The sequence below is a fragment of the Sinocyclocheilus grahami genome, unplaced genomic scaffold (assembly GCF_001515645.1).
Source record: "Sinocyclocheilus grahami isolate Dianchi unplaced genomic scaffold, SAMN03320097.WGS_v1.1 scaffold317.1, whole genome shotgun sequence".
NCBI lineage: Eukaryota > Metazoa > Chordata > Actinopteri > Cypriniformes > Cyprinidae > Sinocyclocheilus > Sinocyclocheilus grahami.
This window is the reverse complement of record NW_015505496.1, coordinates 997,221-1,013,689: the sequence shown is the minus strand read 5'-3', so window position 1 is coordinate 1,013,689 and position 16,469 is coordinate 997,221. Positions and strand designations below refer to the sequence as shown.

Genomic DNA, 16,469 nt, shown 5'->3' with positions numbered 1-16,469 from the left:
ATATTTCTTATTATTAACAATGCTGAAAATAGTAGTACTGCTTAATATTTTTGTGAAAACTGTGATACATTTTATTAGGATTCTTTGATGAATAAAAAAAATTCAAAAGCATTTTTTGAAACTGTTCTTTTTTAACAATGTAAAAGTCTTTAATGCCAATGTAAAAGTCTTTAATTGTTTTGATCAATTAAATGCATCCTTGAGCCCAAATGGCAGCCCAAAAAACATTTGTTTTTTGTGATTTTCCAGCAAAATGCATATGATCTAAAAAAATGTTTATTTTTTATTGTGGGGCCATTGTAATATTAGCAGGGTGAGTAGAAATCTGATCTATTGGCCCAGCTGAGCTAGTAATCGTCACTAATCATACTCTATCCTTACATTTAATGGTAACAAAAAACAACAAAGCCACCAGGGGTGATTTAGCACTAGCAGTGCAATACAATGATGTCTATTATATTTGTCTTCTCTGTTAATGCATTTTGGCTGGTGAAGCTGTACTGTTCAGAAGTCTCTCCGTCGGCCTCTATTTTTTTTATATATAAATTGCATTATCCTGATGCATATTACACGATGATGATGCTGTCTCTTATGTAAACAGCCATCTCTCTCTCTCTCTCTCTCTCTCTCACCCGGTTGAAAACAGGCAGCATCATGTAGAGCTTCTCCTCCTGCTCTTTTTGTGTCATATGGCGCGGCGGGTGGCAGAGTTCGGAGAAGAGACGGCGCAGGTGCATGAGTCCCAGTGCGTTGTCCTGTGGGTTGCACTCCTCCTGCCGCGGCCTCCCCATGATCCTCTTCACCATATTCATCTTTAGAGGTTTCTTGAGGCCGAAGCCAGCCCTGACAGAGCAGACAAACAGACAAAAGAGAGGTTTCGTGAAATGGAGGAAGTGAAAAGGCGATGGTGGGGAGGAGAAAAAAATAACAAGATGTCAGGGAAATTGATTGTCGATTGTGAAAGTCCACTTCTAATGTGACGTGATATGCTAGCTTCAAATTACAGATCAAATTCAGCCTGTTTATTTTTTTGCAGTGAACTGCTTGTGTCTGAGACCCTTTAGTGAGGATTGTGCTGCAGGTACAGAAATACTGCAGGGCACGCAAACAAAATTGGATCCAAGATACTATTTAGGTTCATTTAAAAGACACAGCGATAAAAGCTAACTTAAGTATCTATGTATAAAGCAACAAGATTTGTATATAACTGCACACGATCTTCGGGTAAATATTCCTATTATTGAGAAGATAGTGTGATTTTGTAATTCTCATTCTTATTTGTTGCACTTTAAACTGTCCATTCCATTTACAGTAAGTTACAGTTGATACAGGAAAATAAGACGCAAACTCTCTCTCTTACTACCTGCAATTAACTAACCAAAATGAGCAAATAAGCATGCAGCAAACAGCCACTTAATAGTAATACATGGCTAGCTAATAGGCTTGCTGCGATAGTCGGTGTTGATTGTGTTACCTGTGTTAAGCCGCAACACTGGTTACATCACATGCCCACCGTGCACAGCCCCCCACCGTCGTTTAGATTTTTTTATAGTAATAAAAATAATTTAGTTCAGTTAGAGAACAGACACTACAATTAAAAACTGTACGTAGCTGCTCAATGCAGCGTGCCGAATGACAGTCGCACCACAGATCAGCAGCAGGAGTCAGATTTCATTTATCACCTGAGGAGAGTGAGCTATTTAAAAGCAAAGGAAAGCAAAGGAAAGAAGGAAAACCCCAACGAACACAAACCCCACCCCCACCTACCTACCTCCCGGTTTTACTGGTATTACCGGTGTTGTCTCACGTCAATTAACGAAAATGTTATCAACGTCACAACCCTACTTTCTAATAGGGCTGAAAAATAAACAATATCATATCAAGATCATAATAAAATGTAACGATATAAGCTCTGGACATTTTTATCTTTATGGATTAATGTAACTTTGCTTTCCATTTATTACTCATCACATTTCAAGTACTTTAACTAGTGGTATTAAGGGCAAGTGAACAGCCAGTAAAAAATAAGAACAAATACACAAATTATAAGCATAGATAAGTACAATATAACAAAGTTAAAGTAAGGTCTAACAGTATTCATGTACAGAAATTTAATAATTATAGGCCTAAATGTAAAATAACACTATAGTGTTCACTGTATAAATTAAATACAGATTCATCTTTGTTAAAGCTGTGTTTTGATGTTTGATTAACATTAATGACACAGACAGCAGCAGGTATTTATAGGCTGCTGTCACTTTAAGGCCAGATGCACGGATCCAATATAATGATGCACATTTGATTTTTTTTCTCAACTGCTCACCTTAACTCAAGACATAACCAAAAGAGCCTCTGTGTGTGCAGCTGTGCGTGCAAAAACACTGCGCAAGTAGCGAATTGATTTCTTTTTTGCTCTTCTTGCACTGGAATGGTTTTAAAATCACTTGAATGTGTAAACTGGCAAGACAAAACACGTACAAATGATAAAATGTAAGTCAATGATGGTTAAACTTTGCAATTAATCCTCAAATGTGTGCCGAATTAATCTGCACATGCATGGCGAAACATGGGGCCTGATCCATACGGATCATGGATCAACTATGACCCGGGGCCCGTATGACCCCTGTTAGACACAATTTTTGATGATAAATTTGTATTAAATAACAGAATCCAGAAATTTAATAGGTAGCTTACGCTGAAGAAGTTAAATGTGACAAATTATATTTACATTCGTTCTCAAGGTCTAACAAACATGTGAAAAGCATTTCCTTCCCCATTCATGGTAAAATATTATTGTGATAAATATTATCGCATATGGCAAAAAATATTGTAATATGTTTGGCCATCACCCAGAGTTAAACTATCATTTTTGGTGCATTCTTCAATGCAAAGGTACATTTAATGCTTGATTATTGGTGGTTGAGGAGAGACCCCCCACATGATTGTAAATCGCTTTGGGTGTACAACAATACACAATAAAGCGCTATATAAAGCATCATTCATTCATTCATATTAATAAATGAAAGCATGCACCAACAAACCTGTAAACTGAAGCCAGTGAACTGCTAATGCAAATTCACTTCTTTTCAAAGCATAATCCTTAACTTCTTTGACTTCCTTGCATGGGAAATGTGTTGCTACACTGAATAACCAATGAGCCCTTTACAACAGGGTAAAAAGCCCCTAATGTCTTCAAAGTAAAAGTACACACTAACCTAGTTTCATGCTTCAGATGCATCATCAACACACTCCAGATCTAGAATTTTTGTTTTAACCATAGAATAATACATATTCTGCACATCATTTGAAGATATACACTACATTTTTTTTGGCCAAAAACAGGTCACACAGGAGGCCCCTAGACAACTGGTATCCTTCATAAAGACTGAACCAACGGTGATTACTTTTAGTGAAATATAATAATAATAATAATTCCTTTGTATTTTTGCATTTATTTATTGATTTATTGATTTTATTTCCCCTGAACAAGCAGTGCTTCCTGGGGAAACAGTATGGACAAATGGTTGTCTTCCTATGCCTTGCTGTGTTCCAAACACTGAGGTCATGAATTAGATCCAACCTGGTAACGGTTACAAACTTTGGGGTAAACAATGAAGCTTTAAACACAAAAGACCTTTACATCATCTGCTGAAGCTGGCGAGCACATGGGTAAAGTAGGACAGACACACATCTGACAGACATTTGCTTGATCCAGTGCAGTGCTGTAATAAAAATATGAATGTTTCAGCAATGCCCTCACCAAAAAGCCCAACATCTGTGAGCTGAAGCGGATTCTTAGACGGAACAGACCGCAGACAGCAACAGCAACTCAGAAAGTCAGCAATGCTTAAAGACAGGAAACATGAGACGTCCAAGAGCAACAGTGACTGCATCCATCGAACTAAAAATATCTGCATTGTATCCAGGGTTCCTGAATTTCTGGATATTATTCCAACAAACAAATGGTTATTATTCCAAAGCGTCTGCTGAGGCCACAAAAAAGATTTTATGGCCTTGTGCTTCAGTGCTATAATAATACAAAACTGTCTATTCACCCAAACAGACCGGTCAACAGACTTAAGTTAAAAGTTGCTAAGATGCCACATATGGCCTGTATAACTAAAATAAAAATTGCTCAGCATTTCTCTTATGTGGCCTACAGCTAAGTGTAGTTTTGCAACCCGCATTCTTATTTTCAGGTACAGAACCAACTAGGGCTGTCAAAATTTTTTTTAAATTTCGAATATTCGTCAAATGAAAAAAAAAAAAAAAATCCACATTCGAATGCAAAAATGTTGCATTCGAATTTTTAGGTCTGCGTCAGCCATCAGGCAGCCTTATCAGTAGCACACGAAATGCGACGTCAATGTAAGTGTCATTGTAAGTGTTTTGTTAGCCTATGCAGTTGAACCCACTAGATGTGGCGCTGCTATGTTGTTCATTAAATATATAGCGGAAAACGAGAGCGTCAGTGTGGCGAATATGTTGTTTACGGAGAAACTGAAACCAAGCCGTTCACACAGAACGCATAATTATCACATTTTCTAGCGAGGCATCTATCAGCGTTGCACTCGCGTCTCGCACAAGAGAGCGGCATGTTTAGAAAGCCATGTAAAATTAATGTAAGTTCAACTTAGGGCTGCACGATAAATCGCATGCGATATTTAACGCGCATCTTGTCAGTAAAGCCGGTTCTGTAATCAGCGGTAAATCTCCATCACCTGCGGGCTTTCACATTGAGCAGCATTAACTACACAGAGCGCGTTAAATATCGCATGCGATTTATCGTGCAGCCCTAGTTCAACTTTTAAAAAACATGTCTCAAGATAACCAAAAATAACATTATGCAATAGGTTGCATGGAAAGATATTTCATTTATAACTTAATTCATTTATTGCATTGAGATGGATGGGTCTTGAATGCTTTTATGAACTGTGAGCAATACTCATTCTCATTCATTAAATTTACCAATTAAGTATGTCTGTGTAACTGTAAGCAATTTGTGCCAAATTTAAAAACTTTTATGTGCTTCAATGGTTAATACCAGTGTTTGTCAATGGTATCAGATGTTTATAATTGAGTTAATTTCTTTCACTATTTTATTTTCCTGTCTTGTACGTAACAAAAATTAGAGAAAATATGCTGAATATTTTTTTTTTTTTTTAAAGGAGAGAGAGATTTTTTTTTTAATTCAAATTGAGAATTCTTCTGTTACACACAGCAGAAAAAAATACTGAATACTAAAACTCAGAAAGGCAAAAAAAAAATCTTCATCAAAAAAAGAAATAGCTTGTGAGAACGCTAATGTTTTAATTAAAATAATCAACAAATGCCTTTGTGTTCAGACTAGGGCTGTGTGATATGGACAAAAACTTTGATCAATTTTGCGATTTCGATTTTAATCACGATTTTGACACACACAGACATGCTTTACAGTCATTAATGCATTCAGTGTGAATTTGAAACATTTCCAAAAGAAAACCAATTAGAGCTTTATCAAAAAGTTGTAACATGTCTCTAGAACAGACATAAGGCAAAATAATCACTAAGTAAAGGTGTAACAAAATGTCTGTAGAATAGACAATTCCCGTGTGCAGGGATTTTTTTTGCCATGCATTGGTCATAGAGCTCTTTGTGGCGCTGCCTCAGATGTTGAACTAGATTTGTAGCACTACCACCACGAGTGCCATTTATTATTCCCTTGTTTATCTAAAAGTGCACTTTTCCTTGTTTTAAATCTAGCCAAAAAGCCATGTGTTGACTGTGAAACAGTAGACTTTAATTATATGCATTTATGGTGTAATTACTAAATTTCCGTGTCAATCCATGTTAATTTTTACCGCGAATAATGCGCTGTCACTTTAATGACTGCTGCAGACGCACCGCTCCTGGAGCGCACTGCCCGACCGCAATCGCTTGCAGTGAACGCTCTGATCCGTTAACATGGGCGCCTAAAAAATACACACCACAGACGGAGTGTGTGAACCTGGCGTTACGTTTGTATGCCCGCCCGGTCTGTTCTGTTCTCGTGCTCCATTTAGGTGCACTGCATTGTGATTGGTTCAGATAGCATACTGCGGGGAGGTCGGGGGCGCGGAAAATCGTGCAAGCTCAAATCACGATTTTATGACGATTTCGATTAATCACACAGCCCTAGTTCAGAGAGTGGTTGTAACTCGAATTATAATTAGTTTAACAGGTGTTTCAAAAATGAAAAAAAAAATAATAATAAAAGTTTAGTCCTTTAGTCCTATTTGTCCTTCCTCAATGTATAATCCTGCCTTGGGACATACAGAGACAGATTTGATGTAAATCGGTGGGGAGTAAGGTTGCTGGGACATGAAATCTTCAGTAAAATGTGGCTAAGCCTTTTACGCTTTAAGTCTTTCATAGCATTTCTTAGAGGGCTGCCAGCTCCAATGACTGTCTGAGAAAGCAAAGTAAGCTCCAAAGGACTGTTCGGAGAAGAAGAAGAAAAAAAAGCACAGCTTCAGCTTTCTCAAAAGCCTTTCAAAGACTCTTGGGAATACTGGGTGACGTAAACACAAAACCCTTACATCTCTGTCACTGTTATGGTGGAAATGATGGAAATGCCGAAGCGAGAGTGAACTTTTCTCACTGACTACAGGCTACAAGTCAACAACAAGCGAGAGTGTCTCGATACGAAACAGCCTACTGGATTCCTGAGCACACATAAACCTCGTTCCTACAATATTCAGTCAACGGCCACTTGGATTTGTTATCGTTTTTTCCATTTCAAATGTGCCAGCAGTTACAACTTTAAAATGTAATTCACCATTAATTAATGTTTACACAACAACAATAAACTGATTAATTTGATTTACGAGTAGCCATTCTATGAGGTAACTGATTAAACAACATAAATGTAGCAAAGAGCAAATCCCACAAGACTGTTTACAAAAAGCTAGCCCAAATGTCTAATTTAAATATTTATAGACTAGATTTCAAAGTATTTTTCAGCATTTAGCTGAGCAAAATACAGTAAAAACAATATGCAATTTTTTGCCACTAGAGGGCGTGTATTCAAAACAAACAAAGAAACAAAGGCGTAGTTTGATGACGCCGTGACTGTGGAATCATGGTAATTGTCGTCTTCATCCCCACAGCCGAAGCAATCCGACGGGACTCGGGCAGAAATCATGTTCATGGATGAGCTAATGTATTAAAGGGGTCATATAATGCTGCTAAAAAGAACATTATTTTGTGTATTTGGTGTAATGAAGACTTTAGTCTTTGCAACTTTACAGATCTTCTTTATGCACCAAGAGCTTGTAACACTCCAAAGAGAAAGGACAAATTAAAATCGCATTATATGACCCCTTTAAAGATTAACGTCATAGTATGAAGCAGAGTGAGGCGGAAATCCGTCGAAGCAAAACGAGGCCGCTGAACGAGCGCGACACGGCTCGAAAGCAGCGGAGCTTTTAGTATGCCAAAGTCGACCGCTTCCGCTCCTTCCGGTAAGCAGTGCTGTTTTATCATACTAGATACATTTGAAAGTTCTGTTATTACGCTACTCTGTGCGGTCGTCACCGGTCTGTTAAAACGCACAACATATTAAAGCGTCTTTTGTGTTTCCATGTTTTCTACAAAACAAAACCAAGGAAATCAAGGGGTTATGACGTCATTGGCAGGCGACACAATGACACTATAGACACGGTCCGTGTCACTAGTTAAAAGTGCTTATTTCTCTGGATTTAAACATTCTTCGAAACATTTGGGATTATGTAAGTACACAAGTCAGCAAAATATATAAAACTGTTCTAGTGGTTTTTTGGATATTTTAATAAAAAAAATCTTACATATTGTGCCTGTAATACAATTTAAAATAATTTAGTCAAATGTAAATTATGGCAAAGCAACAGTCATTATTCTAGAAATCATTCTACTAAGTATATTGATTTGCTGCTCATATTTCTTATCATCCATGTTGAAAACAGTTGCGCTGTTGTGGAAACTGTGGTAAAAGATTCTTTGATGAACAGAAAGTTTAAAAGAACAGCATTTAGTCAAATAAAATATAAATAATTTGTTACATTATAAATGACTTTACAGGCACTTTTGGTTAATTCAATTAATAAAGTATGCATTTCTTTCATCGTCATCACCACCACCACCTTTTTAAAGTGTACTATTAAAGGTTGTGGAAATTGCCATTTCATAACAGATTTACCATTAACAACTAATTACCACATTTACATTTAAGTTCTTGTAAGACATTTTTGACCTAATGCAACTTACAAGGAAGTGCATAATACACCCTCAAATATTTAGTTCATTAACACTTACGCAATTTAAGGTCAAGCACTACGACTAAACCTCAAGAATCAACAAGAACGGTAATACAAGTGCAAACTGAGAGGTTATACTGTGCAGCGCACCACACATGAAGAATATCAATACAATAAGAGATGCAACACGCAACAAAATCAGTACAAAAGCAAAAGTTGACTGAGAATAAAGTTCTTTTTGTCTAACCGAAGTATAGTAAAAGTCTACTGTGAAATTCATTTCACCACAGATGCCATCATGCAGGCAAGGTAACAGTAATGAGCATTTAATCTCCAACCTAATGATTAACAAATTACTACTTATCTCAACTCTGAAACCACTGTATTTAAGGTCATTTTATACCTGAACAAAGACACTGTAACTTTGTTCTGCAAAGCCCACATTTAACTGAAATCTTCTCCACAGCCAAAAAAAATCACTGTTTAACTCTGGAGAGGAGCACTCATAAACTGGTGATCTCATGGCTGTGAACAGCAACAAGCTGAAGTGGCATGATCCAAAATATGAACCAACATTACTAGTTCCCCCACACTCAAATCCACATCTACCTCTTGAAATCAAGAGCCCTTTCTGTGTAAATCACAGTGTTGAATGAGTCAGAGTCTAATGAAGCCTTTGGTTTCAAACATGTCCTGACTTGATTCACAACAAGCAGCCAGAAACCAGGTGTCTTCAAAAAAAAAATTACAATTCCCAGAAAAGAGGATGACTCCCAGGATGAAGCAGTGAAGAAATCACTGACACCCACTATGCCTGATGCAAAAAATGAGATATAACCCTTTCTTACATCTGAAACTCACAGCAACCTCTTGTTGCTCCACATCATCGTTCCTTCGGGAAGAACGGCACCATCATTTCACCATCTGTCATTTGCCTATTAATCTGTTTTACCTTGAATTATATAAAACTATGACAGTGCATACAAGAATCTCACGTGGAATCCAAAAATGTGTGATTCGCGAAGCGTTGCCAGGATCCTCAGCAGAAAGTAAGAAGCCATTTCAAGACCACCACTGCAGCAAATAAATCTGACACACGGCTCCAAACTGTAAACACACGCCTTGTCACTATGGAGACCCGCTGATCAAACATGTTTTTTTCCATACCTACTGTTCTCCCTGTGCTCTGCAAGCATCCCTCGTTGTTACGAAGCAATTTCGATCCAAAGATTGCTGAGAAAATAATCGTTGTTAATCTGTGCCGTGCCGACTAGGATAAAGAGAGAAGGCAGAGCATTATAGGACGGTGTGGGAGCGAGCGCCGATTTACGCTCTTCGCTGGCACTGCCCAGGAGACCTGTGCACCAGAGAGCCAAGCAGCCTGCAGGGACTGGCACAGCTGATCCTCCCTGTCACCAGCTCTATCACGTGGCTTCATCATGGGGGGGTGACCAGTGTCATACCAGGAGATACCAAATCGGCAGTACAGGGGGATCCATCGATAACATTTAAAGAGCAGATGGCCGGTTATAAAATGATCACACTGAAAAAATAAAAAATAAATTTGATCAACAGATCAGGGTAATAACTCTCTAGTCTACATAAGAGAGAGCTCTGGATATCTTGAAAAGGGGAAGTCAGTCATCTGATTCAGAAGATATACACACTGTGTACCGAAGACTGAAATAACACCGACAAAATAACCTGAACCACTCGAAACAGACTATCCAACATCTACAATCCAGTACAAACATGAGACACCACTGAAGATTCGAATCACACTTAAAGGGTATTTTCAAATAGATAAAACAATAATGCCACAAACAGAGAAACCCTGATTGCAGCAAATCACTGAGTAACAGACTGAAAAAAAAAAAAACGATCAAAACCAGCTCAGACTGTCATCAATTAAGAGAATCTTTCCTCAAAAAACACAGTCGATGCTTGACCAGTGACTTGTTTTTGCTGGCACTGAATCATGAGAGAAAATACTTCAGCTAAATTCCTTGCATATAGTGCGAGTCATGTTTCCAACAACCTCATTTGGGCAACACTAATATCTTGAAGGATTGTGTAAAATATCACATGTGTAATGTGTGACCTATGCTGTGTGCGGATTCACCGCTCTTTATACACTGAGCACATGACAAAAAGACTCATTTACAATTTCCCCCAATGTTTTAGTATACACATACAGAAACAAAGTATTGAATAAGTCTACTAAGTCTATTACTATCAAAAATATCTTATTAAATATTCAAATGAATCTGCGTAGTCTAGTCATACTGGAGGTCTCTACATTTTGTAATAAATGTTTTTGCCACGTTTAATAAGAAAATAAGGCTACGACCACATTTACAAAATCAAAACATTCATATAAACATTCCATGTATGGTCTAAAATGCAAATGTCATCCTCTTTTGCTGCAGGGAAGTAACTGCGAGAGTACATTCTGTCATCTTATGAAGGTTGCACAAAAAGTAACATTCATCTTAAATAATCTTCAAGCAAATAGCAATACATACATACAATATACATCACATGACTAAAGATGTGTCATCTTTTTCAAATGCACACTACAACGGTTTTCAAATGTTTTAATTTTTGACAAAACATTGTCTGAGTTTGGACAAAAGGCCAAAATGTAGTGGAAAAGTATGCTTTTTCAAATTGATCTGGATTAATGTGGACATAGCCTGAATGTTTTTTTGTTTTGAGACCCATGATCATATTAACTGCATTGTAACTGTTGTATCAAATGTGTTTTATACTTGAACACAACTGCACAGAAACTGCACCTGAGGTTAATTAGGTCGAATACAAATTCCATCAGCATCCACTCCTTTCAACTGTGTTTATTTTAGCCAAAATTCCTCTAGCACCGAGTATGTGGTGAGTAAATTTCCCTCTCCACTTCCTGTAAAGCGATATAATCACTGTACACTTGCTTCCTACACCAAACTGAACATTATTGCTCACTGCTAATCTCACTCAAGATGGTCAAATACCCTGTGAAGTCCACTGCACGAGACATTTATCAAGCAACGTACGCCCATAATTTCACATACACTTCAGCAGCCACATTTTTTTTACATTACAGCCATACTTCATATAGGCTAAATTTGAACACATGAACAGAACTGTGATACACACATAAAAGGGGGAGAGAAAAAAAAAATCACAGTTTGCAAAAGAGCTTGACCTACAACAAATATAAGTCAAGCAAGATTTAATTGGAAAGATCAAATGAAAAACAGGTTTATAGCCTCTAAGCAGGTGCAATTTAGGTCATGTGTGACAGATATGGCCGCAAGCCAATATTATGCTGGCTCTGGGATAAAAGCACAGGTTCCATGACTTGCACAATACAAACGGGTGGGTTGTTTATACAATAAAACCACAATCACAGCCCATCTCTAATCTTATTCATAGCTCTGCATACCCTCCCCAAAACACACAACACAAATTAAATGGCATATAAATGAGCAGCCTGGAGGTGTGGAGGCCACACACAGCTGTCCATGAGTCCATGACCTCTCACCTGACGCAGCTGCCCAGCACTTCACCATCACACTGTGTCCCAAATCAATCACCACAGCCTTCATATCACAACTTATGACATTACTGGGGTTAGTTTCAGCCTTACTGAAAGTCCATGTCAAGTGTTTTTCACTGAATGTCTAGAGAGTCATAGATACTGAAGGGAGGTAGATAGATAGATAGATAGATAGATAGATTGAGCAGCCTGGAGGTGTGGAGGCCACACACAGCTGTCCATGAGTCCATGACCTCTCACCTGACGCAGCTGCCCAGCACTTCACCATCACACTGTGTCCCAAATCAATCACCACAGCCTTCATATCACAACTTATGACATTACTGGGGTTAGTTTCAGCCTTACTGAAAGTCCATGTCAAGTGTTTTTCACTGAATGTCTAGAGAGTCATAGATACTGAAGGGAGGTAGATAGATAGATAGATAGATAGATAGATAGATAGATAGATAGATAGATAGATAGATAGATAGACATATAAACAGAAATAAATAATATTCACAATTTCAGTCATATCATATCTATTACAATTGCACTTCAATGAAAGAAGAGAGATAGACAGACAAATAAAAAACTGATTCAGTGTGAGAAATGTGTGTACATTAGCAGCCAGACAGTCAACACTAACACAGAAAGGTAAGAAACCTCTACATTATACACAATATACGCAATTTATAAAACATGCAACCTATGTATTAGAATAAAGCGACACAAATAGAAGGAATGAGCATGTAAAATAAGGATAGGAAATGGAAATAACACGAGCGAAGAGAACAGCAACACATAAAACAGACTACTCGGAATAATTATACTATATTATATTCACATGTTTGTCAACTGACAGGAACCACAAATAAATGCAATACAGTCGTGGATTAGGCGATATCTTCAGTGACAGTGCGAGCTTACAAGACAATCACAGCCCACCAGACATCGCCTAAATAACCTCAAAATAAGTAACAATAATCACGCATATGATTAACTCGAGGTATATGCTAATAAAGGATCGTATTTGTGAATTGTCTGCCCATCAATGATTATTCGCCTGCAGCTAACAGGCTAGCGGAGTCCTCGCCACAGCTAGCCCCGGCTACACAACCAATACATGCCGAGCTGTGGGTTGCGTTTTTACAAAAGCTGGACTGCATAGCATATCATTTATATAAACCGAATAACATCTTGATATGTCTAAAGAGACGTAAAAACGGGGAAAGGGAGCTGTATTTTGAAGGAAGGAAGCTAGCGCCAGTGGACAGTGTGTATATGTGTTTTGCATGTCTCCAATGTATCCGCAAATCCATGAGAACTCACCAGACCAGCCGATGTGTTCAAGCTTCAGTGAGAGCCACTCTAAAGAGATCCTCCTGCGCTCTTCCCAGCCATTTTTCACGGGTGATGCCAGAGCTTTCTGAAGCGGATACTGGTTCTGTTAGATCAGCTAGCTAGTGGCCATATTTAATCCTCGACATCCCAAACAACACAGGCTCGAGCTCGTCCCAGCTCCAGCTCTACTTCATCTCAGCGGTGTGGGAGACGCTGCCTCCCAGCGCTCGCTGTAGTACTTGGATTACACGGGAAACAGCGACACCTGCTGGTCATTACGATGCAGTTGCCCGTTTCATTTGGAGGATCGTTTTTGTCTCTGGTCAGCAAGGTAATAATAAGTCAATCTGGCAGTATTTAATGTACTTGACTGCCACAGCAGTGAAAGAGGAAAGGAATGCCAATTTTACATGATGCTGATGTGGATGTTAGCTACAGTTTCAATCCAATTAATATATATATATATACATGTATTGACATGTATATTTAATACGTTTCTCAATAATAGATCATACCTGTGCTTTGTGTGCTATAACTTTGTCCATTTTAACTGAATTATATTCCTAAAATAAATGTTTTTTTTAAGCATATGCCCCCAACATAAAGGAGCTGTTTACTTATGAGGCGAATATTGAATGGTTCAATGTCAACACCCAAATATTAACATTATTGTGTTCTTGGTATTAACATTTTATTCTAATAACGACAAACGCAAACATAAATCAATAATATTTCTATAGCATGCACAGCTGAAGCTTGTTATTTAATGTAATATATGTAAATATGTAACAAACAAAAGAACATCAATAGCCAAGTGACTAATTCTGTAATTAGGACACAAAAAGAAACATTTATGTATGGTTTAAATAAATATATTATGGAATAATTTACACACGTTATAAAAAGGCAAAATAAGAATTTCTCCATCCATATTACATTTCAAACACGAAAATATGTTGTATATTCTTAATTGGAACAATCTCTTCTTTTTTTACATTTCATTGAACATTAACAGAATTTCTTAACAGATAACAAGCACAGAGATAATATTATGTTTTCTTTCACCTTGCTATCTTGTATAATGGGTTATTGAACACAGTTTTGATCGAAAATGAAACATTTCAGAAGAAAACAAATCATTAGAACTTGGATGTAAACTTTCAGTAAAATCATAAAGAACAAATAATGACTGTCTGGCATACTGGAAAATGAAATTAGTACTGAATTGAATGAAAAATATTACTCAACATAACCTTGAAATTTACTGTACTCCTGTTTAATACAGCCATAAACAGTGTGGTAAAAGTGCCTGTCTGGAGCCATAAGGTCCGTGACCATCTCAGTGTGGTTCATTTTAGGTATTAGATAGAGAGACATCCTGACGGAAAGGGAACTGAGGAGCTCCGAGAACTTCACCGATGATTCCACGGGAACTATGATGTCATTGGTTCCATGGAGCAAAACCACTGGAGGAACTCTGCATGAAAATCATAGCAAATGATAAAGCGTTTACTGTTAATTCTACAATGATATAATTATCTCTTCACAGTAGCTCACAAAGAGCTTTTTTCAATAGCCACACTGTATTCTGCATCTCTCTGTACTCTAGCAGTGACTTGGTTGTTGGTAAACTGCATTTATAAGTTGGCCTGTAATGGTACTACAATAGCAAACAGATGAAAACAATGACACATTATATAACAATAACCATTTACTATAATGAAACAAATAATACAAATGAATGTATTGCTGCTTCAGCTGTTGGACATTGACAGTGTGTCAATAGAAACAACAACAACAATACCTTTTCAACTGATCCTCATTCAATTTCTTGAGTAATGATGTCGGCGAATAATAATCAAAGTTCTCCACACCATCCATGGCTTTGTGCATAGTTGACACATATTCAACCGCCCTCACTTTCTCATGCTTATAATGATCCATTATACTGTAAACGCCACTCAAACCTATTACAAAAACAAAAATCACAACATGAATCACGTTACTTAATCAAGTTTTTTTTACTAAGAACTAGTGGTTCGGATCACATTACGGTTTTTGACCCCCGGATCGGATCATTTTTCGGATCAGCAAGAAAAGAAAAAGATTTCAATTTAACTTGCTTTCCATTTATTACTTAAAGCGAAGTACTTCTTTGATACCACAGCAAATACTACTAGATTAACTAAGAAAGTTTAAACAGGATTAAAGACACAAGAGAACAGACAGCCAGTAAACATAAGAACAAATACACAAATTACAAGCATAGATAAATACAACAGAATATGTTACAAATAAAATAAGGCTGGTAGTATTTAAATACAGAAATGTAATATTTAGGGAAATAACACTGCATAGTGTTCACTGTATAAATTAAATATCGATTTTTATCACAGCTGTTTTGTTGTTTGATGATCATTAATGACAGCAGCAAAAAAAATCAAAATATTATGTGTATGTGTCTGTTCAGAGGATTCAGTTCGGTGTTCATGCGCGCTTCATGTGTGTGCGGCTGTGCGCGTGAGTAACGAATCGAGTTCCCTTTCGCCTTTTCTCTCTGGAATTGTTTAAAATTCGCTTGCTTGTGTAAATACGAACAAATGATAAACTTATACTCTATTATGGTTAAATTTTGCAATTAATCCGCGGATCACATGCGTGCCGAACCGTGGGGCTTGATCCGTACGTTTAAGCCCTACTAAGAACCAGCTACATCAACAGGGCAACTGCTATGCTAAATTATAAACAATCATAATGCAAGAAACATAATAAATATGGTGCATTGATTTACCTATGATTCCTTTAATGGCAGATACAAGATCTCTCTGTTTGTTGGCCTCAAGGAACAGTTCATCTGCATTGTTCACCAGAAACAGTGTGGTAAGAGCACACAGATGAGCCCCTGCTGAATGACCTATTAATATTACGTTGTCCTGCATAAAAAAAAAAAGTGTAGCTTAGATGAAACGGTTTTATCACTTACAACATAACATATGAAAAATATCCACTACCGTTTAAAAGTTTGGGGTCAGTAAGATTTTAATGTTTTTGAAAGAAGGCTCATGCTCACAAAAACATGCTATCATTCTATTTCTAATATGCTGATTTGGTGCTCAAAAAAAAAGTCTTATTATTGTCAGTTAAAACTGGTTGCTGCTGAAACCCTTAAGTTTTTGTAACAATACTGTGACATTTTTCATCAATTTCTTGCATTCTTGCTGAATTTAAGTTTTTTGTTTTTTTTTTTCCAAAAAAAATCTTACTGACCCCAAACATTTGAATGGTAGCGCATAGCACAAGCACTTTGAAATATGAAAGTGCTGAATATTAAATTAAACATT

General features: G+C 37.3%; 2 protein-coding genes across 2 annotated transcripts in view; both read right to left on the bottom strand.

Moving 5' to 3' along the window:
* Window positions 1-9,618, bottom strand: part of wdfy3 (WD repeat and FYVE domain containing 3) — a 75,505-nt gene extending 65,887 nt beyond the window's left edge. Inside the window, exons 1-2 of the mRNA XM_016294378.1 lie at window positions 9,420-9,618; window positions 633-843 (exon numbers count right to left, since the gene is read on the bottom strand). Coding sequence (XP_016149864.1) covers window positions 633-843; window positions 9,420-9,448 — 240 coding nt within the window. The 5' untranslated portion in view covers window positions 9,449-9,618. The remainder of the gene's footprint in view (window positions 1-632; window positions 844-9,419) is intronic.
* Window positions 9,619-13,983: 4,365 nt separating this feature from the next.
* LOC107602027 (probable isoprenylcysteine alpha-carbonyl methylesterase ICMEL2) overlaps window positions 13,984-16,469 on the bottom strand; it is a 4,242-nt gene continuing 1,756 nt past the window's right edge. The window contains exons 6-8 of the mRNA XM_016294415.1: window positions 15,920-16,061; window positions 14,933-15,095; window positions 13,984-14,605 (exon numbers count right to left, since the gene is read on the bottom strand). Of these exons, the coding sequence (XP_016149901.1) occupies window positions 14,368-14,605; window positions 14,933-15,095; window positions 15,920-16,061 (543 nt within the window). The 3' untranslated portion in view covers window positions 13,984-14,367. The remainder of the gene's footprint in view (window positions 14,606-14,932; window positions 15,096-15,919; window positions 16,062-16,469) is intronic.